This window comes from Trematomus bernacchii, unplaced genomic scaffold, assembly GCF_902827165.1.
Source record: "Trematomus bernacchii unplaced genomic scaffold, fTreBer1.1, whole genome shotgun sequence".
NCBI lineage: Eukaryota > Metazoa > Chordata > Actinopteri > Perciformes > Nototheniidae > Trematomus > Trematomus bernacchii.
This window is the reverse complement of record NW_022987973.1, coordinates 6,509,167-6,533,147: the sequence shown is the minus strand read 5'-3', so window position 1 is coordinate 6,533,147 and position 23,981 is coordinate 6,509,167. Positions and strand designations below refer to the sequence as shown.

General features: G+C 38.3%; 2 protein-coding genes across 5 annotated transcripts; both read left to right on the top strand.

Annotated features, from left to right (window-relative positions):
* Positions 1-1,069: 1,069 nt before the first annotated feature.
* On the top strand, positions 1,070-11,712 carry def8 (differentially expressed in FDCP 8 homolog). Of its 4 annotated transcripts, none has more exons than XM_034116325.1 (12): positions 1,070-1,238; positions 2,311-2,433; positions 5,822-5,913; positions 6,019-6,168; positions 7,165-7,306; positions 7,756-7,920; positions 8,249-8,376; positions 8,767-8,880; positions 9,027-9,107; positions 9,611-9,751; positions 9,988-10,097; positions 10,382-11,712. In XM_034116325.1, the coding sequence occupies exons 2-12, from the start codon at positions 2,325-2,327 to the stop codon at positions 10,473-10,475; spliced, it is 1,326 nt and encodes a 441-aa protein (XP_033972216.1). In that variant the 5' UTR covers positions 1,070-1,238; positions 2,311-2,324; the 3' UTR covers positions 10,476-11,712. The 4 variants fall into 4 exon arrangements, with proteins under 4 accessions (XP_033972216.1, XP_033972215.1, XP_033972218.1 ...); XM_034116324.1 differs by having other exon boundaries at positions 5,819-5,913; XM_034116327.1 differs by lacking the exons at positions 1,070-1,238; positions 2,311-2,433 and adding an exon at positions 4,308-4,413 and having other exon boundaries at positions 5,819-5,913.
* A 1,071-nt stretch (positions 11,713-12,783) lies between these two features.
* On the top strand, positions 12,784-23,570 carry LOC117471760 (AFG3-like protein 1). Its single transcript, XM_034116972.1, has 17 exons — positions 12,784-12,974; positions 15,014-15,104; positions 15,207-15,266; positions 15,359-15,477; positions 15,945-16,094; positions 16,195-16,269; positions 16,688-16,809; positions 16,923-17,196; positions 18,013-18,150; positions 18,390-18,543; positions 18,643-18,750; positions 19,991-20,116; positions 20,274-20,384; positions 20,489-20,604; positions 20,760-20,960; positions 21,456-21,650; positions 21,872-23,570. The coding sequence occupies exons 1-17, from the start codon at positions 12,861-12,863 to the stop codon at positions 22,058-22,060; spliced, it is 2,343 nt and encodes a 780-aa protein (XP_033972863.1). The 5' UTR covers positions 12,784-12,860; the 3' UTR covers positions 22,061-23,570.
* The last annotated feature ends 411 nt before the right edge of the window (positions 23,571-23,981 follow it).

The following is a 23,981-nucleotide window of genomic DNA, read 5'->3' as shown; positions in this document are numbered from 1 at the left end:
AAAACGAAGTTGTGCAATCGGTGTCCCCATCGTAAAGCTCAATTACCTTGTGCGTAAAATCAGAGTTGATGTGGCTCAGCGTGAGAGCGCGCGCCATGGAGTTAATTTCCTATCTCCACAAACAAACTAAACAAGTTTTACAAATGCCTTTTGATTCACTAACAAACACAGTGTGGTTTGCAAATACAAAACACCATCTACAAACGAATGCATTCAGTTTTGCAAATACATAGAAAAACACATTACATTTTTCTAATACATCATGTTTCAGAGACAAATCCAGTTTAGGTTTTACAAGTAGGCTACTACACAAACATATTTTCTACGAGTACAAACACAGAAACAAATACAGCATAGGTTTTACAAGTACAAAACCTTTTTCTCTACGAATACAAACAAATAAATCCTACAGAGACAACAAAAATATCACGTGACCTTCCGCCGTGGTTGTGGTGCTGAGGATTTTCTCAGAAATGTCCTGAGTTATTCTCCACGGAGCAGGGGGCGCTACTGAGTCCATTTAACGGAGGGGGGTTGAGCAGAGCAAGTAACAGCCTGCCAGTCTGATGACAGCTGTGTGTCTAGCAATCCAGCGATCCGATTCCAGACTACATTTAAACTAGTGATGGCGAGATGACATGGATATTCAAGACAACCACAAAGCCACTTATACACAGTAATTGCAGCATTAAGGGCTATGTGTGATGATTGGCATATGGATTTTAAATGTACCACTGTAGGAGCTGCTGCACAACAGATTGTAGCAATGACAACACTGGTCTAACAGGTCTAATCGTGTACATCTGAATACAGGCATACTTTCCCATAGCATTTAGGCCAACTGTATATTCCCCCTTCTTGTTAGACACTCAGAAAAATGACAACTTGTAAATTGTAATATTTTATTAAATGTCCATTCCTATCATCAGTGCAATATCTAAGCTGTTAGATGTTCTGGGAAACACCTCTTTTTCAATTCAATGAGACGCTTTTTAATCTTTGAGGAAGTTATTTGGAAGGTACCAAGACTCCTATGTGCCAAACGGGTTTTATTTTGAAAATACTTACCGGGAATCGATTTTTAAACAATGGATGACTTGACACTTTTGTCTTGTGATGTTGCTGATGGAAGAGACAACCCAACACGGGGAAAACTGTTCATTTTAACCACTGGTGTCAACCATAACATATATTTTACTGCTGCCGAGTCCTTAACGATTACTAGTGTCGACAACGGGGTAAGCTATTGAGCAAACAGGAACGTTTAATAAGCTAACATTAGCATCCAGCAGATGCTTGTTTTTTTAAAAGCTAGTGAGCTAGCTGTCGTTAGCTGTCTGTTGACATCTGTCTATTGTTGATGTGCCCTTTTTAAATTATTAGCATAGATTTTATAATTAATATTTAGCATTATGGCTCGCAACAATAATGGTAAGGTTACCGCTGTGTTAGAGGACTGTCAACAACAGCCCTGATTGGTTACAGTGGATGAGGCGAGGCTTCAGAAGGTGTTTTCCTATTGACCCTGCTGACCCCTTTTACCGTCACTGACCTCGATAATATCAATGAATCATAAACAAATATTTGAATGCCTTTTTTGGGGCATATATCAAAAGTGACTTCCCGCTAACTAGCTTTATAGCCTGCCAGAGTTAGTGCAGTGCTGTGTATTGGGTCTGTATACAGTACATTGATTTGTTTGATTTAAAGGAGTGCTGTTGTTTTAATTTGTATGCTTTTGATATTACGCATCCTCAAACACTAACATAAAGTTAACACATGGTTTTTATTTATTTATGGCAAAAACACACAGTAAGACATTGATAGCTCTTTAAGATGCATTTATTCCCTTTTCAGATATGAAAAACAGTCTGCCGTTCAAGATGATATTTTAGTTTTTTTCTCTTTTTTAAAAGAGCTCTAGACCATTTTTACATAACTTCTTGACATTAACATTAATCAATTTAAGCATATTTTGGAATTTACTTATCAAGGGAGAGCTCTGTGAAGATGCTGTCTGGGAAAACATCAAAAATAATTTGTATACTTTCTTCTGTGGCTTTGTGGAGTCTCATTTAAGTTCAGTTTCGGATGATTCTTTACAGTGTTTTTACAGAAAGTGCAAATCACAAGTATAACAGGTAGCAGGTGCCCAATATAATTGGGATGTGAATGGGGAAAACACTGCAAAACAAGTAATACCCGTGCCGGCAAATTAGGTTCCGGCTTCCTGCTTCAATTCATAAATATAAGAGAAGAGAAAGTAACCAACTTATCACTGTTACTGTTATGTTTTATATTCTTCTTTAGATGTAGCCGATGAAATGGAGTATGATGAGAGACTTGCACTTTTTCGCCAAACCCGCCTCAATCCCTTTGATCGTGGAGAGGAAGAAGATGGTCCCCAAGGAGGCAAAACGCCCCCACTCCACGGTAAAGTTTGTGGAAGTTCTTCACAGGCAAATCATATGTCTTTACTTTATGGTCACTTTCACACCTGTAGTTCATTTCTAGGAAAAAAGGTTGATGCTTTAGGTCCAAGTGCTTTTCATGGACTCTAATTTACTAATGAATTACTAATGAGCCTAGATCTGTTAACCTTAGAGTCATATGGATTATTAATTGAACAGTTTTGGTGACTTGTCAATCATGCATCATTAGTGCTACTTTAAACATAACAAAGTTTATTACGGTGGCTGACAGCAACTCACACTGCACTTCACCACACCTCATGGGTCTCTTTTATTCTCTAGTGCTCACAAAGACCTCATAAAAGATAACATGCTGACAGAAACATGTCATATCAATTTCACTGTTGGGATCTGCCAGAACACATGCGTAAGACTACGTAAGACTTAAAGGTCCCATGTCATGGCCATTTCTACTGATCATATTTCCATTGTTGAGGTCTACTAGAATAGATTTAAATTGTGCAATTTTCCAAAATCACATTGGTTTCTCATACAGCATCTCTGTATAGTATGTGTATTCACTCTCTGTCCTAAACGGCTTGTTGGAGCTCCTGCCCCCCCCTCCCTGTGAGCCCAGTTTTCTCTGATTGGTCGGGAAGTTGCGAGGCTCGCTGCTGCGAGGAGCGGACAGGTTTCCGGGTCGGCGATACAGCCAGACACAGCGAAACTCATCCTGAGCACACACAAACTCACAGCCGAAGTAAAAACAATAAGTGTGGCTTGATATTGAGTAAGAAAAAGGTTTATAACGCTGTGAGAATGGGTCTGCAGAGAGCATTTCTCCACGATCCCAACTCGTCTATTACCAGCGTTCAGTGAGCTCTATGCAAGTCAATGGGACTCCCTGTTAGTTAGCCAAGGGATCTTGGTGTGTGAGGGGCTCCGTGGATTGGTCCATTTGGGCCAATCCGGTCATTTGTTGTTGATTTGGGTATTCACACGTCACAGAACCCAGGAAAAAAACAATGGAAAATGAGAGGGGCAGCATAGACAGGTCTTTTCTGTGTTAGTTTTACTCGCTACAGGGTGTACTTTGAGGGTTTTTGACTCTGCAGACCGTTTACATGCATAAAAACCTTCATAACACACAAGGGGACGGGTAATAACCAGAAAAGCATGACATGGGCCCTTTAAGCACAAAACAACTCTGTCGAACCCTTGTTTCACTTTCTGATGTATTGCGGGAAAATCCCAGAACGTGTGTGCAGCAGATACAATTGTGAGGATGAGAAATTAATTCCTTCCAGCTTCTGTCGTTATGATGCACATTTGACCTTGTCTAGGAAGTATTTAATCTACTTTGGCAGACATCCACCTATCATTACAATCTTCTGTTATGCTGGTGTTGCAGACTGTGAAAAGATTCTGATTAGTCCTACTTCTCTATTAGCAATTGTTTTGAAAAAGAACACATGTTCCTTGCCTGAGGCCTGTCATAAGGAAATGTGTGCTGCCATAGGAGGTGTTTTCTGAGATCATGGTTTTTACTTTTCTAAAGGCCACTTTCAGATGTGGTAAAACTCCCTTATTCTTTGCTTACATATCATCCCTATGGCTCACTAACTGTGGGGCCGTGACTCCCTTGTGATGCTGATGACTTGTTTCCCTAATATATTTACAGAAATTAAACTATTTAATCTAGTTTGGAAAAGATCCTAACATAAAGAAAAAACATGCTGGATTTGTGTCAGTATCTCTAAGCTTATGTAGTGGAAGGTTGAGCTAACCAGAGGAAATGAAAAGCGCAAGTGTAAGCAGTACATTCGGAACACTTCCTGTATTTTTAGGATTTTGGATATACAAACTTGTTCTTCAATTACAATAACTTGGACAGACAAGCCTGACACACTAAGAGAATTGACTCGTGGCATATGTCTTTTTCTGTTGTCTGGCACGGAGAAGCAGGATTCACTGAGCATGTTTTTTTGTGAGGCGTATGCAGGTAAAAACATCATCTGTTGTCTACCTTTTTTTAAATAACAATTAGACTGGTTGACATTTTGGAATATTATATATCGAATGATTAGGGTGTTCTTGTTTAATTTGATTTTAAGTTAAATGTAATAGATGTTTGCATTTAAAAAAGAATGTGTTTCAATATCAACATTTTCATCATAATACTTCATGTTCCAGTATACACTGTTGATGTAGGTTAAATCAGAGTGTGTTTTAGTATATATATGGTGCAGATTTATTATTAAATTATTTAAAAAATGTAATTTTAAATAGGGGAGGATGATCAACCTTTATTTTTTACTAAGTCTAACTCTAAAATAAATGGGGGCTTAAAGTACTAACTTATTACAACCCTTTTAGTTCAGGACAACACAGGTGACAATCAACACATTTCGTACAACAGTATAATAACAACAACAACATCAACAACTGTATTGAGGTAGTTTTGTGGCAAGGTTATTCTATGGGTCATAATAAATTGTACAGATGACACTTTCCTTTTGGTAAAATGCACATGATTCAGTGTTTTGTTAATTTGTTATTAGAATGAATCCTCTGATTCCACATTCTGTTTGAATTGCACTCATTGAAATGACTCAATGTACAGCAGAATGTTCCTCCTGTCTGCTGGATGTGTGTGTGTGAGTGTGTGTGAGTGTGTGTGTGTGAGTGTGTGTGTGTGACCGGTCATGTGTGGGGGAAAAAGGTTGTGAAAAAAACTGTAGCTGGCATTCTTTCATTGCTTGCTGAGTTTAATATATTACATACTCAGTTGAGATTTGATTCATAATTTGAAGCGCAAGATAGTGTGACTATGTGGGCTTCTTCACCCCCCCCCCCATGTCCCTTTGGCTCAATAATAAGGAAACAAGTCAGATGTTATGTTTCAGCTTGTTCTGCTGCTCCCAAGTGGCCAAATCAATACAATCTATTTATGCAGCTCTAATGTGGTCACATACATGAGAAAGCACAAGCTCACATCTAGTTTAGAAATCACTCTTTGCATCTTGAAGATTATTTTTGCAAGTAATCTTTACAAAACGATGATATTTCACAGAACAGATTGATTATAAACATTTAGACGCAAAAGTTATAAGCACTTCAAGGTTCATTCAGGTAGTTAAGTAGCTGTTTTAATGACTCAGGACGGAGTCTGTCTTTTCTCCTGCCTTAGTCACACATTATCCAAACTGATAAGAGATTTTTGTATAGGATTACTTCAGTTATGCATTTTGAACTGTTTGTCCTTCTAGACTTCCTGAGAGGTGAGTCAGAGTGTAGGGATTCTCTTGAGTGGCCACAGTCATGTGTGCGAAATTAGCTTGCATGACTGAGTGCATTTGTATGCCTACAAGAAGAACAGTGCTTTATGCCATGTTGCCTTTTTTAAGAAGCAAGACCTGAGCTGTTCTCTGGGACCAGAACCCACAGTTCAGACCGGACCATGGACCTCGGTCTAGCTGAGGACCACTTCTCAAGGCCCATGGTAAGAAAGGAATTGTCAACTCCAAAAAAATCTGATTTAAAGAAACCTACATACAGAGCTATTGGTTTTAATGTTCTTAATTGTGTTCTTGTTCACCTGTTTCAGGGTTCGTTTGTTGCATCCGACATTGAGAAGCTTAAAATGGCCATTGAGGAGTGTAAAAAGCTGATCTTGGAGCTGCCAGAACACTCAGAGAGACAAAAGGACACCGTGGTGAAACTGATCCACCTCCGTCTCAAACTGCAGGAACTTAAGGTAGGAGCTGAGGAGTGAATAGAGCTGGGGATAACTGTTGTTTTTAATAATGGCTCAGACGGACAATTTGTCACTTTAAAGTGACCAATTTCATATGCATGTTTCTGATTATTTTAAATGCACAGCTGTACCCACATTTGTGGAGAAACATGGCTTTCTTTCTGTGGAAAACATCAAATATTGGGGTAAAGAATAATCTAATGGGTGCAATTATTATTTACATACATGATGGTCGTTGGTGGACGTGAGTCTCATGTCGGGAGGCTCATAAGAAATCCTATTGAACAAATAAAGGCTTTCCTCAGTATCAGCTTTGCTCTTTTAGCCGCCACCCTGTACAAGATAAATGAGAGCAAACATTGGAGACTGATAATAATAAACACGTTTGTGGAGATCTCTTATTTCCTGCAGAACTCCTCAAATTTCATAGGCACAGTTTATGTTCTTTAAAATGAGAAAAAACAGTATTACTTGCAATCTATTTTTTTGCAGAACACTCAATACAAAACAAATCAATAAATGAAACAGTTATTAGTCCAGTTAGGTTTTTAATGCATTTCAAAGTAAAGGGAAATGTAATGATCTTACAGAATAAAGGGTTTCATTTAATGAATTGGACTGAATGTTGTCACTCACCCTATTTTAGGTCAACCACTCAACTTGTTAGTTAGCATCTGCATGATCTTTTATGAAGGGTATTTATACTGTGGCATTTGAACCCTATCATGTGAAGCAGCTGAATGTCATATACAGTACAGTACTGTACATTTTGGCAGATTTTCCCTGAGCGTCACTTGGTTTTCAGCTATATGTTGAATTACATTAAGTTGTTTTTCCTTGAGAGTAGACATCTGCCTGTGTTCAGCAAGGGTCATATAGGGACTATGATTAATATGGATATTGCATTTTTGTATTCTCTCTCATCTTCATCTACACATAAACTGTGTTACTGCCATGTTAGTGGTAAATTCTGTTTTTCACTTTGTCCTTTAAAAGGACCCAGAGGAGGATGAACCTAATCTGAGAGTCCTTTTGGAGCACCGCTTTTCCAAGGAAAAGAGCAAGAGTGTGAAGCAGACCTGCGACAAGTGTGGCGCCATCATCTGGGGCCTTATCCAGACGTGGTACACCTGCACAGGTGAGACACGCTAGGCAGTGCATCAGCTTGATATAACACTGTAGAGATGTACCAAACTTTAAAACTTCCAATAGTGCAAACAATTCAAAACTCATGCACAGGCTTTCAATTTGGACTTCATGACACATCCATCCACAATCCCACTGTCTCGTTTGTTGTCTCAAAGCTGCGCATGCATGCTTCATGTTTACATTTCTGAACCAATCAGAGAAGGGGAACATTTGTTTAACCGACTGTCCTTTAACCCAGATTCCTAATAGGAATTGGATTGTTTTTTTCAGTTTCAATAAATATTGATGTATTTTAATTTAATATTTTAAGGTTCACTTTTAAATCTTCTCAGAATATATTTCTCTAATGTCCGGCTTAAATATGTTAAGCAGCGATTCACACCCAACCCATTGGGTAATGTCGTTGCCTGCCAAGTGATTATCCCTTTCTTGTTTCAGGTTGCTATTATCGTTGCCATAGTAAGTGTATGAACTTGATCACCAAGCCCTGTGTCAGGGTAAAAGTCAGCCACCAGTCGGAGTACGAGCTGAGCATCTGCCCGGAGATCGGACTGGACCGACAAGACTACCGCTGTGCAGAATGTCGTACACCTATTTCACTGAGTGAGTTCAAATCGACTGTGTTATGCAAAAAAAAAAGGCTAACAAAGGAACCAAAAGCAATACGTAGGCTATTTGAACTCAAGTTTGCTTGGCATGTGCACATAGTTATAAATAAAGGTTTCTTATAAGCTACCCAGAAAAGGATGACTATAAATTACAAACACATAACAAATGACTATTTTACACAGATGTTACATTACAGGTAACCTTTATCCTCTTCTGCACATCTAAATACAATGCATTTGATCATGATTTGAAACTGTATTAAATTACATCCTGCTTTCTTTTGTGTCATAGTTTTAACGTACTGTGCTATATTAACGTTTAGGGGGCGTGCCCACTGAAGCCAGGCAGTGCGACTACACAGGCCAGTATTACTGCAGCACATGCCACTGGAACGACTCCGCCGTGGTTCCAGCTCGTGTCATACACAACTGGGAGTTTGACCCACGCAAGGTAAAAACACAAGACTCGAATGTGCAAATGTACCCATAAATGTTACTGCTAATCACAGAATTACACAGAATTGTATTACAGAAGCATCAAACAAACTTAAGGGCGCACTCCACCAATTGTACTTGTCAAAGTCAATTTAGTGGTCATGAGGAGGACTTCACAGGGAAGATAATTATTCAGGGTAGTCAGCTTGATGTCGTTTGAACATCAATAACATCATCTTACATAATAGAAATACCTACCAGTCAGCACTTTCCTGTTAAACCCAGTCAGGAGGAGGGTTGCACATCTTAGTCAGATACAGGTTTAACCCACATCACTGTATGGGTCTGAGAGGTGTATCAGCATGTCCATGTCTGCATATTCTGACAGTGTGCGTCTCTGTTTCAGGTTTGTCGCTCCTCAATGCGTTACCTTGCTCTGATGATCTCACGTCCTGTGCTGAGGCTGAAAGAAATCAACCCGCTGCTATTCAACTTCGTGGAGGAACTGGTTGAGATCAGGGTGGGTAGCTCCACTGCTTTGGAGTTTGTAGATGTTCTCATTGTAAATGAAAAATAAATCTTAAAAAATATCTTTCACATATTCCTATTTAACAACTGCAATTCTGTGTGTGTGTGTGTGTGTGTGTGTGTGTGTTTCCTTTACAGAAGCTCCGTCAAGATATTCTGTTGATGAAACCCTATTTTATTACCTGTAAGGAGGCCATGGAGGCTCGACTATTGCTACAGGTAATTATGTATTTACTGAATTGTCATTTGCATGGTGCAGCTGTGGATGTGTACTTTGTAAATTGTGTAATTTTTCTTTTTAATTTAATTTTTTTTATCTTAATATATTTTTAATGCATGCTTTTTGGGTAATATTAAGCTGTATTTGGCTCTTCTCCTGCTTTAACAAATGCAAATGTCCCGTCTGTGGGAGGAATAAAGGTATTCTGATTCTTATTCTGAGCTAAAGCATCAGATACAGTTGCATGAAATGATGCTATGTGACCAATAGGTTAGCTGTGTCAGAAAAAGTTACCGTTGTAAATTTGAGGCATTGAATGTGATATTATTAGTCCATGAAAATACTGTAAACGTGACTTGGTTCAGCATCAGCTCAAATATTTCTCCATTATTTTTCCTTCTGATATTTCAGAGCTTTTGCATTCATTTTTCTGTAATTTAAAAAGGCTTTACAACAGACAAAAAAACATTAGAGTATTTTATTTTATCTTTGTGTTCCCCAGCTTCAAGATCGTCAGCACTTTGTGGAGAACGACGACATGTACTCACTTCAGGATTTGATTGATATCTCCAGTGGCAGACTCAGCTGTTCCCTCACAGAGATCCACACCACATTTGCTAAGCATATCAAACTAGACTGTGAGGTGAGCTGATACACACAGAGAACATGACCTGGCTCTGAAAGGACACACATTTCCTCTGTTGGAATCACTCTCAACTTTATCTTGTAGTAACTTCTAAAACGCAATTAGCAAATACTTTTCATATTTACATCTATTTGCGAAATGATTGAGCATTGTTCGCTAAAAGAGAGAGAAAATTAAGCCTCCCTGAAACTCTAACTTTCTTTCCAATCTTTTGTGTGTGTCTGTGTGTGTAGCGCTGTCAAGCCAAAGGATTTGTGTGTGAGCTGTGTAAGGAAGGAGACATACTGTTCCCGTTTGACAGTCACACCTCCGTCTGCTACGACTGCTCTGCTGTCTTCCACAGGTTAGTCACCACCAGGAGTTTAAAACGCAGCATTGCCATAACGGAAACAAAATGTTAAAGCTATAAAAGTGAATGTCCCCTTATTTTCAGTGGAGCTGCAGTACTAGTAACCCTAAAGATGTCCAGTTATTGAGCTTATCTAGTTCAGATTTGACAAATCAGATCATCCAGTCATGATTTAAATCCAGATCGTATCAGATAATAAGAAGGTCAACTCATTACCCTAATGGACACAATCCATTTGACATATTATGTAACAACATTGTTGGTGTTTGTCTCTTTAGAGATTGTTACTATGACAACTCCACAACTTGTCCGCGATGTGCCCGAATGACTGACCGCAAGCAGGACGAGGTGCCAAATGTGAAGGATGCATAACTCTGGAGAGGACCGCCTGATGTTTCTGGATGTTGCACTTTGCCTCGTGTTGTGCTCTACCCAATCAACAGAAGACTAGCTTTTCGTCCTTGTCCTGGTTTGTTTTGTGCGTATGTTAATATTGTAGTGTCTATATCTTCCTGTGCACTAAACATGAAGCAGGGTACTTAGAAACCCATCTGGAAATTAATATATATATATATATTTTTATCCAACTTTTTGATTCATACTGAAACTGGATGTACTGAACACTGTGTATGTGTTTGTGTGAGTGAGTTACGTTATTTTGTGCGTCTGCTTGTATAAATGTATAAAATATAGAGAAAAGCCACATCAACATGGGTTATTATGCATGCAGGAGTTGTTGTATATTAACCATTACGATCCTCAACTTCATTAACCTAAACTGCCAACATCGCTGAATAATAAACTTTAAGGTTGCCATATATGATAAATGGATTATAACTCTAGCTTTAAAACACTAATTAACATTAGTAATATTAACCGGAACTTTCGCTTCAGCTTCCAGTTTTTGTTTTATACCACCATTTTGTGAACAGGCTATTGTAATTTAGGAGAGTTACCTACTAAGCTATCATTTCCAAGCAGCAGTTTGTTATGATCAACTTAAAGTGCACAATTAGTTTACAATAATAAATCCAATAAATAGATTGACTATGTGATCATATTCAGATATTGGCAACAGGTATATTATCACAGCATGCATCACCAGTATATTTTTTCTTGTAAGAAGAATTGTAGAGTTACAAAAAATAATAATATGGAAGTTAAATGTGCTTTCCTTTATTCAAAACTGTGAACTCATTTCAGACGGTTTGTTATGTGTTTGATCTGTTCAGTTTAGTGCAGTGAGTAGCACATGGTTGTGAATACTAATGAACATTGTGTGCCTAAGATAGTCAGGTTACATACAGCTGTTATCCAAACGTCTTATTACATTTACCATCATGTTAATGGTTTCAGTCTTAAATGACCTATAGCACTTGTGGTCCAGGGATGTCAAAGATGTTACGTGACAACTTTGATAATGTGTAATTGTTGACCTCAAATATTTGTTTTAAAATAATTAATGATGGCTGTGTTATCTTTCAGCATGATGTACTGTATTTTTTTTTCAAACTAATGGAGTTGGGAAGACCCATGCCCTGTTGTATAACATGTCGAGTAGTGCATGAATAAAGTAATGGATGCATTACAACTGCAGTTTTGTGCTTAACTCCAGTTCAACTGTCATCTGTTCGTGGATAAATGATAATAACTGGACCTCATTTTAACGTGTGTAAAACTTTAAAACTTTTAAATCAAAATTATAAGAAAATTACATTTATGATCAGGCTCATAATTAGCCTAAACAGTCACTGAGTCTTGCCTTGTCTTGACTAAGCCATTTGACTTAAAAAAAACTAATGTTGATACCTCTTTTAATACAAGCTCTGCCTCAAAGGCTCTCTGGCCCCCTGACCCTTGGGCCCCTGCTCTTCTGCCTGGTATGCTCTAAATCCATCCCCAATGTATCTATTATGTTAAATGATGGTACAATGCGTTATTCAACAGTCAACAACAACACTGGCCCCAAATTGCAAGATTTGCCCATGCTGTAACAAAGCAATAGTTAGTAATGCTTTGACACGTTTATTTAGATCTGTTATATTTGTACAATTTGAGCATATGCCTTGTGTGTGTGCAGTACAGGAAGGTACAGGTTAAACTAGAATAGCCTATTTGAGTACATGTACATCCAACCACTGGTTATAAAGTATAAAGTCCAAAAGGGGGAGTGCCACGCCTCTTTTGGCTCCACTTGTGAAAACATATGGTGCATTGACGGTCGAGGACTTGGAATTCCGCCAGTGATTATGCAAAGTACAGTATGTCCTGTGCTGTAAATAATCTAATAAGAACCCTTATTCAGATACAATATCTGCAATATTAGAAGTCAAAATACAACATTATAGTTATATTATATGTAAATTCCCTTATTACACCATCATAAACAGGAGTTCTGGTCGCAAACAAATGAATGCATAAGTATGTGTATACATACATGTACAGAATGAACTCAGTGAACCAGTCAAACTCCAAGGCTTTGTGATACAGATACTAATGATTTGAATTTATTGTTTTTAGCTTGAAGAATTTATATCCATTATCCAGTCATGATTTGAACCCATAGTGGTAAAAGAAAGATATGTCTTTCGTATTAAAATTATTATCAATAAGTCCCACATGTGAGACCACGACCAGTTATTTTGTAACTAGAATCTCGCGAGGTTACGGTTTGGCATTGTGTGCATGGTGCACGGTACTTCTTGTTGACTCCAGCAGGCAGCGATACTTCAGTGAAGCCCAGGGAAGATAGCTGATATGCTTCTCGCTCTGAGTGTCGGGCCCTTTCGGAACCGAGTCCGGGCGGTTCGGTCCTGGAGTCGAGATCTATCAGCTATCTCTACTTTCCGCAGCGGCGGAGCCCTCACATCGGTACGGTGACTTTGTTATTCTTCTTCTAAAGTGGCTACGGTCCTCTCAGAGCCATTGAAAGAGACCTTCTTGAAAAAAACCTACACATTTGCATGAATTATATCAATGCAAACTTGTTGTTTTGCAACACTTGCATTATGCATTGGATCACACAGTAATGCAGGATTTGATTTGTTTTGTCATGGGAAAGAACACAGTGTTCCTCGGTGCAAGCTCTCTAGAGTCTAGACCCCCTAAATCTGTAAACAAACAATCTGAGCACTGTTTATGTATCATTCCTCAGTTGTTTGCACTCTCACGATATGTCCTTTTGATTATGTTTAGTTTAGAAGTCAATTTCCTCAGTTTCATAATATTGTGTTTGAAGGGGGCGTGTCTCTGGTACTTTTTGTTTATTGGTTCATTCATTCATTTGTCTTTATTTTTATAATTGGTCAAGCAAATATTAAGTAGACTATAATTGGTCAAGCAAATATTAAGTAGACTATCTGCTTTTTTTGTTAAATAGAACAATCAGAGAGAATTTACATGTTTTATTTTTAATGTTTTGGATGTCCATTAACAGATAAAGAGCTGCACTTCAACATTGAACATTGTGTTCCAAACGGTGTTTTCTGAATGAAAATGTAATAGAGATACAGTAGATTACAGTTTTGATGTCACATGACATGAGGCAGATTTTAATCTGGGGAAACAAACAGATAATACATGTTTTGGTTATCGTATATTTGTTTTCTTTGCATGGTAAATAGAGCCCAACCCATACAGTATATTGGCAGCTGATCCATATATTGCTGCTGCTGGTGTGTGTGTGTGTGTGTGTGTGTGTGTGTGTGTGTGTGTGTGTGTGTGTGTGTGTGTGTGTGTGTGTGTGTGTGTGTGTGTGTGTGTGTGTGTGTGTGTGTGTGTGTGTGTGTGTGTGTGTGTGTGTGTGTGTGTGGTGTGTGTGTGTGTGTGTGTGTGTGTGTGTGTGTGTGTGTGTGTGTGTGTGTGTGTGTGGGCTCTGCTGTTGCTGTAGCATGTCTTTGTTACAATCAGTGGTGTAAAGTAACTAAGTACATTTACTCAAGTACTGTACTTAAGAACCATTTATAGAGACTTTTACGAGTATTTCAATGTGTTACTTCTTTGTACTTTTACAGCACTACAATTCAGAGGTTAATAGTGTAGTTTTACTCCTCTACAATAATTATAATCAAAACATATGATGTATATTATACTTAAATGGGCCAATTGGAATAATGAGTACTTTTACTTTTGGTACTTTAAGTACATTTAGCTGACAACACTTGTACTTTTTCTTTTGTCACAATTTGAAGGACTTTTACTTGTAAGAGAGTATTCCTACACTCTGGTACTTCTACTTAAGTACAATATTTGAGTACCTTTCCCACCTCTGGTAACAATAAACACTTGAAATGAGAAATGCTTGTGAATGCAAAGGTTGTATAACATGTAAACTGTATTGCTAATTTAACTAAAAGTTTGCTAAATTTAATATTCATTTAGGATTTTTTTAAATTATTAAACAAGCATCTTTAATTGTAAAGATAATTTTTCAACAATAACAATAACAATTTTGGCACCCAGATATATATTCCATCAATATAAACATCTAAATGTTCTTTAAAATGTTGTTATTCTCAATTATTGATAATGGTATTTGATTGCTAAAATCCATGATCAGTCATGCATTAATGAACCCAATGAAAACATTTTTTAAAACGTTTTTATAGCCCAGAGTATAATTTAATTTGTGTTTGATATTCTCATGCAATCTGTATCTGAGTAAATACCATGTGAGATTTAGAGACACGATTCAGTGTATAAGTGGGTTATCTGGAACAGTTTCTTAATTAAATCAAGTTAACCGGGACACAATGTTTACAATGTTGTTTCTTATCACCAGTCTATAACATCTACTAGTCTATAACATCTACTAGAAAGCCTGTTGAATTAATCTCTTTCAACTTAATATTTAGTCTTTTTTTATGGCCATGCTGTGAGATTGTTAATCATATTGTAACTTTTTGTTTTGGAAGGGGTCACTGATCCAAAGGCGATGCGGAGGATTATTCCAACACAGTTTCCAACTTGCTCGCTTACTTAGCTCAAACAAACGCCCAAGAGGTAATGTAACTCCTAATGCTGTAACACTACGTAATTCAGCGAAACGTTTGCACACGATGACCTAAATATTTTGTTGTTTGTGTTTGCTGTTTTTGCTTTCAGGTTTTGAAAAGTTTTTTCCAAAGAGTGAAGAGAGCCCTGGCGTCAACAAATCAACTGAAGGTGAGGAATGTTTGAGTCACTATCACAGCATAATTTGTACATATTCCATTCTCATTTCCTCTGCAGTGCATGACTGATGTTCTACCATTCAGATGAAAATACCAAAAAACAAGAATCTCTTGTAACGGAAGAGCAAGACACAAATAATGATGGGGATGGAAGAAAACAAGGCGGGAAAAAGGAAGAATCCCACTGGTGGACACGCTTTCTGGTGCGAAGCATGACCAGAATATTACCGATTTCTGTCTTAGATGCACTTCAAAATGCACTACACGTTAACTTTACGTATATTTATTTTTAAATGCTGGCATATGATATATTTTATTCAAATCTAAGCCTGATCTCACTCATTAGAGCAAATCTAAGTTGCATTCTTCATAATTTAGCATGCTTTTTGACCTATTTGAGCATAGAACTACTCACAGTATTATATAAATGTTATGTATTTATGTTTAATTAACAAGAACTCTGTACACTGTATTGTTGTCAGTCTTTCTAAACTGTCAATTCATGAAATTAATTATATTTCTATAATATATAGTACTGTACTAGTACTGTTCATATCATGATATATCTGGCAGGCAGCATAGTGCGGTTGCAGTGTAAGAAGAGAGATGGTTTTACAGTCTTTCAATTAATTAATTGTTTTTTTTCTTACAACATTTCTTGACCCAACAGGAGGAGTTTCCCTTGCATCAAAGATCTTTTCAGTACGTTGCATTCGGTGCAGCAGGCATGGTCTCAGCTTTTTTGTACTTTTACTTCCGAGAGACGGGGATGCAGATCTCCTGGAAGGACTTTGTGCAGTACTACTTGAACAGAGGCTTGGTAAGAGGCGGAGAGAGGATTTCGTTTTTTGTAACTTTCGTTTTTATTGCTTGTTTTTTGCAACCATGTAAACAAATTGTTGTTTGTGCCCTCTACACAGGTCAATCACCTGGAGGTTGTCAATAAACAATATGTCAAAGTAATTCCTTTCAATGGAGTGAACACATCGGAAGTGGTTAGTTCTTCTGCTTTTCCTATAGGTCGTGCTGTTGGTTAGGTTAAGGGATATTTCTAAAACAGAGATGAGTCATACCTTTGTTTTGCCTAATAATTTAAACTAAAGGCTCTCTTACAACGTATATTCTGAACTTCAATTGGAATCCAGTCCACCGATTAGGTTGATCACATGCAATTTAAAATACTACTTTTTAAGGTAAAACAATATACTTTTGTGCACTAGAATTTGCTAACATAGCCAACAGAAGCTGCAATTGATTGACTGTTTACATTTGTTGAAAGAAGAGTTTATGTCTTCCTTGTTATTTACCTTTTAGAAAAACCTAGACAGGCTTGCTTGTGAGTTCAATGTACATAAGCAAACGTTTTGCACAGTATACTGATGTTGAATCCCCTCTGTTTTGTGTATATTTCAGAGCTTTTTGTGGTTCAACATAGGCAGTGTTGAGTCATTTGAGCACAACCTGGAAACGGCCCAGCAAGAAATGGGTTTCGACTCACAGAGAGTTCCTGTATTCTACAGCAGTGAAAACGATGGGTGAGGATTTTATTAGATGAGTACCTGAAAATGTTCATATTAAAATGACTTTACACATATTGTATTGTCATATTGATGCTGGCCTTATGGAGCTTATTTATTTTCCCCCACAGGACACTCCTTTTAAACGTTCTCCCAACCTTACTGCTGGTCAGCCTTTTAGTTTTTGCCATGCGTAGGGGACCAATGGCAGGAGGTCGTGGGGGTAAAGGGCAAGGAGACCCCTTCAGCATGAGTCAATCCAAAGCTAAAATAATCACAGACAACATCAAGGTTCGATTTAAAGATGTCGCAGGATGTGAGGAGGCCAAACTGGAGATTTTGGAGTTAGTCAACTTCTTGAAGAACCCGCGGCAGTACCACAACCTAGGAGCCAAGATCCCAAAGGTGTGCCCTTAGCATTCATCATTATTCAGGAGATATGATGGAAAACCTACTTTGTTAGTGCTTTTATGGCTGCCCTGGTCAAAAATCATGGGATTCAACAAGCCTTTCACATTTGGCTTCCCTTCCTACGTTACATGCAGGGTTATTTGAATATAACCCACATCTAAATATCTATAGAGAAATACATTTGCACCACATTTTTCTCACAAGCCAATCAGAGCATACTGGGATTTTTTGGAGAGGGTCTTAAAGGTACAGGATCTAAAACAGAGCCTTTCAGACAAAGAGTGATTAAAGGTGTATACAGACAGACAATATAATACAACAATTATGTGTTTTTTGAACATTAAAGGTAGGGTAGGTAAGTTTGAGAAACCGGCTCGAGATACACTTTTTGTTATATTCCATGGAATGCTCTTAACATCCCGATAGCAATGAATATCTTAAGTGCTTTGACAAAAAATCCCTACAAAAATGTCATCTGTGGAAGCTGTAGTACTGTAAAAAACACGACCAATCATTTTAGCCGGCCCGGCTAAAATAACTGGATGGCCTACCTGCCTGTCAGCCTTCCATCTGTGCACAAACTTATCTCGTGCCCTCATTGGTCATGTGCGCGTTCGTGTGTGTTGGAGGAGGGGCTCTGTAAGGAAGTGGCAGATTTGTTCCGGCTGTGTATTTTCAAATTCTAGCACACTCGAGCTGGTTTCTCCAAAATTACCTACCCCACCTTTAAGGCATTTAAGCAGGTTTTGGTAGAAACTCAAAAAACAAATATGAACCTGAAAATGAGTGCAACATGTCTCCTTAAACCAGGGTGCAATGTTGGCGGGCCCACCTGGTACTGGAAAGACCTTGCTAGCTAAGGCCACGGCAGGAGAGGCCAACGTCCCCTTCATCACTGTCAACGGCTCCGAGTTCCAGGAAATGTTTGTGGGCGTGGGTCCAGCGAGGGTCAGTATGGGCTAAATGCAGGATAGTGCCAAGTAGTCATAAAACTGAATGAATTGGTCACATGCATTTCATTATGCTGTTTGGCAACGTCATCTGTAAACAAAATGATATTGGGATTGTTATGTTAGAGGTGCCAATAAAAAGCATGATCCTTGCTTTGGGTGCTTTGTTTTTGACAGGAAAGGATGCTTACTGTAAAGATCATTTCTGTGATTTCTGTTTGCTCTTTCCTTTATAAGATAAGGGACACGTTTGCCACAGCTCGAAAACACGCTCCGTGCATCCTCTTTATTGATGAGATTGATGCAATTGGCAGAAAGAGAGGCAGAGGGAACTTTGGCAACAACAGCGAGCAGGAAAACACCCTCAACCAGTTGCTTGTGGAAATGGACGGTAGGCAGTAATCTCTCTTAGTTTTCAAAACTTTTTTTGTCCCATTCCTGGAGCATTATTTCACGACATCACATATGGTATTTGTATTTGTCATTCCAGGGTTCAACAGTTGTACTAATGTGATAGTTTTAGCTGGCACCAATCGAGTGGATATTCTGGATCCAGCTTTGATGAGGCCGGGACGCTTCGACCGACATATATACTTAGGTAAAGTGAAGCACTTGTTTTAGGTCTTCTCTAACTTTATACTGCTCTCTCCTGGATTCCTGAGAGCAGGTTTCACTTAATTACACTCAATCTGTTATCCACATTTCTTTCTCTACATCATCATTTATCCCTGGTTCACTTTAAACGTGCCTGTAAGTTACATTTGTTACATTTCACTTAATCATTTGCAAGGTAAGAGCTATTTGGGGGGTTTGATCTTGTATAAAATAAACAGGCGGACTTTATTATTTTTCCGTAATGCAATTTTTGTTCCTTTGGATGTTTTTAATTTCAGTTAGACTTGAAAGGAGTGGTTTCTCTCTTGTTTTTCCCCTCTTTTTTTACAATTCCATATTAATGTGTAAATGTGTTACCACACCATCTCAGTACTACTGCACAGCAGGCACCATGCAACAAACCCGATTCAGTGGCACTAATGTGCTAGCAGATTTAACTTTGTTATTTGTCTTCGCCTGCTTCAGGTGAGGTGCTAATCTTAACCTTACTGACACAGTCACTGTATGGTTTCCATTTAAGAAATTGGCTTCAAGCCTATTATGTTAGCTTCTGTTCTTTTATTTGCGACTGCTCACTTGTAATGTCATTTAAAACGTGTGTTGCATACTGTGCGCTTTTATCTCTGTGGTTAAAATGGTTGATCTTTTTCAGCCTGCTGAGATCTAATTTGCTTTATGCCAGCAGTGCTGGACAATAGTGGGCAGGGCAGATTTCTCTCTGAATAGAAAACTGGGGCAAAAGGAGAGAGCTGGCTCTCTATAAAAGAAGGATTAGATGACTGGCGGCCAACATGCAGGACGGGACACACACTCCTCTGTGTTGTTGACTCTTTCTGTTCCCTTTCCTTTAATCGTTCTGTTGTTACAGGTAAACAGTATTGTTAAGATAAAGTTGCCTCAAATACAGTTTCAATACCAATTTATGTTTAACTTAAAGTTTAAAATCAGCATGTCACAAACTTTTAAATGTATACATTTTTTGTAGGCAGTCTTCAAGATAAGGGTAACTGATCCCATGACTTTGCCTTCCCATTAAAACAGTTCTCTCCTTGTAAGAGCTAATACTGCTGTATGAGGAGCTTAACGACACATACTGCTGCTGACACAGGGTTTGTCGTTTAATGTTGTCTTTACTGCCCAGTTTGATTTACAGAATTTGATGAGCAGCTCTTCAAAATAAATTTTCTAAATCTTTTCTTGTTTTATTTTCTATTTTTGTACAGGACTACCAGATATTAAAGGCAGAGCATCCATCTTTAAGGTGCATTTAAGACCTCTGAAGTTGGACACCAATATAGAAGTACAGGCTTTGGCCAGGAAGCTAGCTGCACTAACTCCAGGTTTTACTGGTAAGAAGAAGAGATGTGTGTTCATGTTCACAAGTGTTTACACTGTTTTCTTTTATTACTCTACAAATGTCATACAGTTTGCATGCTGTATTTCTCGCCCAATTTGTTTTCTCACACGACAGGTTAACTTGGTTGTTTTGGCTCCTTTTTATCTTAGGGGCTGATATTGCTAATGTGTGCAATGAAGCAGCTCTAATAGCTGCACGCCACCTCAGCCAACATGTCAACACCAAGCACTTTGAGCAGGCAGTCGATAGAGTTATTGGAGGTAAGTTGACATGCACTTTACATTAGGACAATTCTTATTGTGAACCTATTAGATATAGGTTATAAACCTTCATCAAGTTAGTAAGACATCCTCCTTTCTCTCAGGTCTGGAAAAAAAGACTCAGGTAATGCAGCTTCCAGAAAAGACGACTGTGGCGTATCATGAGGCCGGACATGCTGTGGCCGGCTGGTTTCTCGAACATGCAGACCCCCTTCTTAAGGTAGTCACATCGTTTGCTTTCTCTCACACTGCTGCTTGACCATCTGAATCCACCTTCTGCCCTTGAATAGTTTTGTTTTTAGCCTCTGCAATTAAATAGGGATTTCACCACATAATTATATTAATAATTGGAGTAACGATCATGTACTCCCTCAGGTCTCCATTGTTCCCAGAGGAAAAGGTTTGGGTTATGTGCAATATCTGCCTAAGGAACAGTACCTGTTCAACCGTGAGCAGCTGTTTGACAGGATGTGCATGATGCTGGGGGGTCGAGTGGCAGAGCAGGTTTTCTTTCGGCGAATCACCACCGGAGCGGAGGATGACCTCAGGAAGGTCACCCAGTCTGCATATGCACAGGTATTCACCATATTTTAGAACAAACATGTTAACAAATGCACAAGAAATCAGTAAATTACTGTATGTGACAAAATATTACATTGGGAGTTAATGTTGAGTCATACACTCTTTGAGTCACACTTAGATGCTGAAATGGAAGTTATATAAAATATGGTAAGACTTGTATTAATAATAACTATAAAAGTTGACTCGGTAGGTTTGTCTTCCTCTCATGGAACACCACGAGTTAGTAGTCACTGACGGTATAAAATCAGTCCTAAATAAGCAAAACAAATGTATAAGTCTGATGGGTCAGGTAGTTTGCAAGATGAGCCATAGACCGGAAGACAGACAGAAACACATACACATGTCTTAACGCATGATATCCAAACAGGCTTTTGGGTGCACAGTTAGAAGTCACTTAGCATTTTTGTTAGTTTGAGAACAATGTTGTAATAAAGGCACACAAGAACAGTTTGTTTTGTAACTAACGGCCTGTTTCTCTTCATATTTCAGGTTGTACAGTTTGGAATGAATGATGCGATGGGTCAGATGTCCTTTGACCTCCCTCAGCAGGGTGACATGGTAACAGAGAAGCCCTACAGTGAAACTACAGCCAAGCTCATAGATCAGGAGGTCCGCTTGCTCATAGATTCTGCCTTCCAGCGAACACTTCAGCTCGTCACGGACAAGAGAGATATGGTGGACAAGGTGAGAACTACTCATATCACTGACAAAAAGGATGGACAGAAGTAAAGAGTCATTTTTCCAACACTGTATGAAGAAGCAGCTTGATAGCTAATTCTACTATTTGTCGCAACTACTGCTCATCTGTTCTCGAAGTCAGCAATAAGAAATTACATTTGTATTGATGGAGTTAGCCATTATCTTAAAAATGCTTGTTGTTCACTATAATTGTTCATGTGCTGCAGGTGGCAAAACGTCTGCTAGAAAAGGAGATGCTAGACAAAGCGGACATGGTGGAGCTGCTGGGAACTCGTCCCTTTCAAGAGAAGTCAACATATGAGGAGTTTGTTGATGTGCTGGGGAAATTAGAGGACACCTCTATATCCCAAGAGCCAGAAGGAGTACTGAGGGTGGTAAAAACACTTCCAGAATGAGCAAAACAAATCAGCCCTTTTCCTGTAGTTGGACAATCTACTCAAGGAAAATATTTTAGCTGAATTAAGTTAAATATTTCCGAAGTTTTTCACCATCTGGTCCAGAGTTTCGGGGCTCTGAAAAAAATCCCTGGTTCTCACAGCAGCAAAGTGAGATACGATGTGTTGCACTGGTCTTAAATGGCCTCAATAATGCAATTTTAATTGTAATTGTGGTCTTTATATTCCGGGGGGGAATTACATAAAATACTCATCATGTTATTCTTAGTTCAGTCTGTAAGCCACAGTTCTGTGAGGAGCTGTTTGTCGCTTACATTTCCCTGGGGTTGCCTTCCTCTCACACTGAGATGCAGTTACTTCCACTTACAAAACTGCAACCAAACGCGATTTTTAACATTGAGAATTCATTGACATTGTGTGACGTGTACATGAATTGTGGTTTGTATTTGTCAGTTACACACGTTGCTGGTATCATTATATGATGGTATCAAAGGTGAAATTGTATTCTACAGCTCTATGCCTTCATCGGACCCCAATTTTGTTAATATGACAAGAATGGTTCCTTTTCCGGCTGCCACTTCGTTATGTTGGTGGCTAAATATCTAAAACGTGTTGTCCCTGAGTGTAGAGGCCAGGTTTTTTTAAGATTTCAAAAGTACATTGATTGTTCTTCTGAAAGTTTTAAATATGTCTTCACACGGTTCTATAATGAAGACATCTTTAAATATCTGTGAAGATGTGTCTCAATTTAAATACATTTTTTATCACCATTCAATTCTTCCAGCAGACGTCAGCCTTTCTCAACCAGGTTCTCATTCAGTTATCAGGAGATGCAGCTGTTAGAACTCAGTGTTGCACATATGATACTACATATGTCATGTGATCACATCTACTGTAGACATCCATTACTTGGATTGATGATTACTTAAGAACTGGGAACAAGCAGAGGAAGAATTAAGTACTGTATGAGCTAACAAAATGGCATTTCACACACTCTTTTTCCGGTTAACTAACATTTCTTGTAAATAAACACAAAGGAGAAAGGGCTCAAATTCCAGAGATGAATATTTGAGTTGAATGTTGTCCATGATGACCCAAGCAAGCTAAGCTAAATAACTTCATGTGGCCTAGATGGTTGGTTACACTGTTATTGTAATGTGAATTGTGTCTTCTTCTTTTAGCCAGTTGCTCTTGAGCTGAGTTAACCAGCTCAAATATAAAAACATACTTGAACTAAATGCCTTGCAATATCGGCCCCTTTTCAAAACGTTTTTTTATCAGGTTTTCCAATAGATAGTGAAAAGACGTTTGGTTAAATGACCAGCTTGACACTGGAACATGTGTTGTTCTCTGGTTGTATGTCAGTGTTAATGAAAAATATTGCTTGACAATGCACTGTTCTTGTTCTTGCTTGATGAATATATCTTGTCAGTGAGGATTATTGATTTTTTGGAAAGGAATGTGAGGCTGCTGTGGCTCACACCAACATTAAACAACTTGTATACGCCTCTGTTCTGTTTTATATTCCCGGTTTCTATATTTAGCATTTTCTGTATTTCTTTATTATTACAAAAATGTCAGAATTCTATTGATACTGTTTAACAGTATGTTTATTCTGGCATGTGTGGTGCTATTAAATAACACATAATCTAATTGTATGCAGAACCTCTGTTGAATTACAAGTTACATTTGAGTATTTGTCTGGGATGTAAGCAAATACCCTTAAAAACAAGTTATTTAAATCAACTTCAAAAGAATACAAATCGTAATTTCCAAAAGTATGTGTAACCTGTGTGAACAAGCCACAATCCCATTAGAAATACCTAAAATAAATGTTTAGATATTACTTAAAGTTTGAGCAACCAGTGTGCTTTCTCTTTTGCAGAACATACCTTTGTTAGCCTTTGTCTTAATAGATATT